At 37.1% G+C, this 3514-nt stretch overlaps 1 protein-coding gene across 1 annotated transcript; it reads left to right on the plus strand.

Moving 5' to 3' along the window:
- The first annotated feature begins 1064 nt into the window (after positions 1–1064).
- ccdc160 (coiled-coil domain containing 160) lies at positions 1065–3260 on the plus strand. Its single transcript, XM_028815766.2, has 2 exons — positions 1065–1223; positions 1587–3260. The coding sequence occupies exon 2, from the start codon at positions 1602–1604 to the stop codon at positions 2580–2582; it is 981 nt and encodes a 326-aa protein (XP_028671599.1). The 5' UTR covers positions 1065–1223; positions 1587–1601; the 3' UTR covers positions 2583–3260.
- Positions 3261–3514: the final 254 nt, after the last annotated feature.

Here is a 3514-nt window from a genome sequence, read left to right on the forward strand (position 1 = left end):
GTGAAAATTTTAAAATCTGCCATTCTTTAGTAAATGGTAGTCTTCTTCGATTAGCTCGACTATTTAAAGAAATTCGCCTTTGTACACAGGTGATTAGAGTCCACCTGGATTAAGCAGATTTGACAGTATTACGTCAAAGGACTTCTTTAACTTTTATATTCCATTAACAAAGCTGGAAATTCTTGGCCACAATGTTAATTTTAAAGCCAAATAAAAAAGTTAAAAGCCTAGTCTGCTGACAAAAAATACAATAAAATTCATTAGTAATTTTAAAAGAAATGCCTTTAATTTTGTATACAGTATGAGGCAGTATTTACTTGATACTTTCCCTGTTTCGTTATATTCTATATTCTTAAAAATCTGGTTCCAAACATTTTTTAGGATTAATTTGTTTTATCTATTCTAATTTTTACACTTCTTTTATTAATAGTGTCACATATTCTTTAAGTTTCTTGTCATCTTAAAAAACAACATACCGTCCAACACATTCATAAAACATGGAGTTTGCTTTAAAAAGGTTTATGAAAATCCACCTTGACAAAGCGAAGTTATCGCTTTTACTATTTATTATTGCAAGATCTCAGACAGCGTAAATATAATTCCGTTGCTGATTCACAGTTCGTCATTTTCAAAGTGTGCTCTATTTCTGTGTGCTCCGTAAAACGTTTTCTGATCGAACATTCCGCTAACATACAATACAGAAACGCTTTACTGACGGCTTTTCCTATCAGTATAAGCTTGTTCACTACTCGTTGTAAACTTCACTGTTCGTTCGATATTATAACATGACTCTCCTTTGGTCAGTTCATTGAAACTACATTGAAATGCGCAATTAATAAGAACTCTCCTTTCACACCAGTTTCTAAACAAAATCCTAATGTTCATTTCAGCACATCTATGGAAGGCGTGGCCAGACCACTATCCCACAATCCCTCCCAGGCTCACAGTAAACACAAGCTGCCGGAAGACCGCTCTGTTGCGCTGTCTCCAAATTGATGGTCACCGAAAAGGGCGGGGAGTTCGTGTTACGCTGCACGCATTTCCATAGTGACGGCGGGTTGGAGGCGGAGAGGAGGAGCGATATTTTAACTTGAAGACGTCTGCTGGTGGTTTTGTAATTTAACGAATAAAACTAATCCAGCTAGTTTTCATCTCGCTTTTAATCTCATTTACTAGTTTACATACAAGTAAGATGATGTGTTTTCGTGACATTTTGCTTAAAGGTATGTGCTGCGGGCGCATGTTTACTTGTCGTTTGAAAATCATAATTATCTTATTTGAGTTGTAGTTTTAAGTTTTTGAGTACTAACACAGATAAAAAGGTTCCGTTAATAATAATTACATTCTATTAAATATTTTAACTAATCTCAAAAAACAGAAGAAGTTCAGTATTTCCATTCCATATTTTCGAACGAATAAAGATTTAATGTTGTAGTTTTGGTATTAACAGTTAATTGTATATTGTGCGTGGTATTTAATGTAATATCGTGATCAGTTTTCCTGTTTATCAATAATATTAATGCTGTTATTTGACTTGAAGATGGTAAAATTTCACCTTTATTATAATTCTCCGTTCTTGCTGGAAGGTTGAAGATAACGATATGGAGAACACAGAAACGGACGTTGAAGAACCACACTGGGTAACTAAACTTTTCCCTCCACGTTTTACTGTGCTAGACCTTGTCGGGGACAATATTACCCCATGGCCCCCAGAGAGTGTGCTAGTAACTGAGAAATTTGCTGCCCAGAGAGCCGAGAGATTAAAGGAGATTTACTATTCTTCACTGAGAGAAGTGCAGGCACATGAGAAGAAGAAAAGGCTCGAAAAGTTTGAGAAAAATGTTGTCCGGGAATATGAAGAAGGAACAGATATGGTCTCCAGGCCACCGTCAACAAGAAATGCCAAGAAGATAACTGAAAGCTCATCAAGTCCTATTCAGGAAGATCAGCCCATCTGGAATGCAGAGGAGATGTACATCCTAAGGGAAGCCATGCACCAGAAAGATTCTGAAAAGCAGCAGTTACAAATTCACCTGAACAATGCTCAGGCAGCAGTTGAAAGACTTCAGAGCGAGCGTGCTCAACTGGAAAAGAATCTAAGCCAAAAAGAAAGGGAACTTCTCAGAGTGCAGCAGGAAAATGAACGACGGGCCTTGCATGTGTCACTTTTACAAAGAGAGGGGTTAATAAAAGATAAAACAGTTCAAGCTTGGCTGGAAGAGATACAGGAAAAAACAACGGAAGTACAAAACCTTACTCGGGAGCTGCAAAAAGCCAGGAGTGATATCCTCGATCAAAGTTTACAGAATAAGGAACTTCAAGATAAACTGATAAAAGAGAGGCAGATGCAGGAGGACATGCACCAAACAATAATTGAAAAGATTAAGGTGGAGCATGAGGTGGTAATTCAGAAGATGCAGAGAGAACTTGAGACAGCCGAGGCCGAACTTGCTACAGAAAAGCAAATGCATGCCAGGAATCTTAATGCTCTAGAACTGCTAAGGAGACATTTTGCCAATTTGCCACCACAGAATAATGAAGATGTTCTTGCTGCCAATGTCGGCCACATTGGGTACTATTAAAATCTACAACAGTTAGCCCATTTTTGAAGTAACAGTGTGTTTCAAGATGGATTTTGCAAGCAGCCAAATTTGACGGTTTAGTTACAGGGAATGGCAAGCGTTTCATCCAGAAGCCTTGAGTTGTCCTGTAAAAAGCAGATTTATAAATGGAAGGATTTACCAAATATTTCATTACCATTAGAAATCTTCTTTTGCCATTTTCCTGTAGTGGACATCTTTTTAATTACCAGAAACAAAAACGGTTGTTTATATAGCATTATTAACCAATAAATAGATGAATTTGGGTAAACAAAGTGAGCTCTGTTGTGTCAATGAAATCTCGTATACACACAGCACAGAATGTAAGTTGACAGATCAATGGATTGATCAAGCATTGTTTTGTATAGGGTTTTCATAGAGAGTACAACTTAAACAATTTTTATAAGACAAATGCATAATCTTTATTTTTGAATAGTCTGGTTAAGTAACAGTCAGTATCATGCAGTAAACGTTTAGCTTTGTGGCATCAAGGCCTTACCCACAGCCAGAAAACCACACTTGTGACAGCAAAAATACAGAAATGAGTACTAAGCACATATATATGGTATAATGGTGGGCACTGCTACCTCACAGCTCCAGAGTCCTGGAATAAAATTGTAGTCTAATCAGTGTCTGTGTTGGAGTTTGCATATTGTCCCCATGTCAAACTTTTCTCTTAAGTATTCTTTTTTCCGCCCATATTCCAAAAATGTGTGGTTTAGGTTTATTAACAACTGAACAGGCTGGGTATGAGTGGTGTGTGTGTTTGTGAATGTGTCCTGTAATGGACTGGTGCATCACTTGAAGTTGGTTCCTGGCTTGTGCTTAATACTGTACTGTCAAGATAAACTGTTATTCCTCGTGACTCTAAAATTAGATTGTGCATTTTATACATAAGAATATCCATCCATCCA

Source organism: Erpetoichthys calabaricus, chromosome 12, assembly GCF_900747795.2.
Source record: "Erpetoichthys calabaricus chromosome 12, fErpCal1.3, whole genome shotgun sequence".
Classification (NCBI taxonomy): domain Eukaryota; kingdom Metazoa; phylum Chordata; class Cladistia; order Polypteriformes; family Polypteridae; genus Erpetoichthys; species Erpetoichthys calabaricus.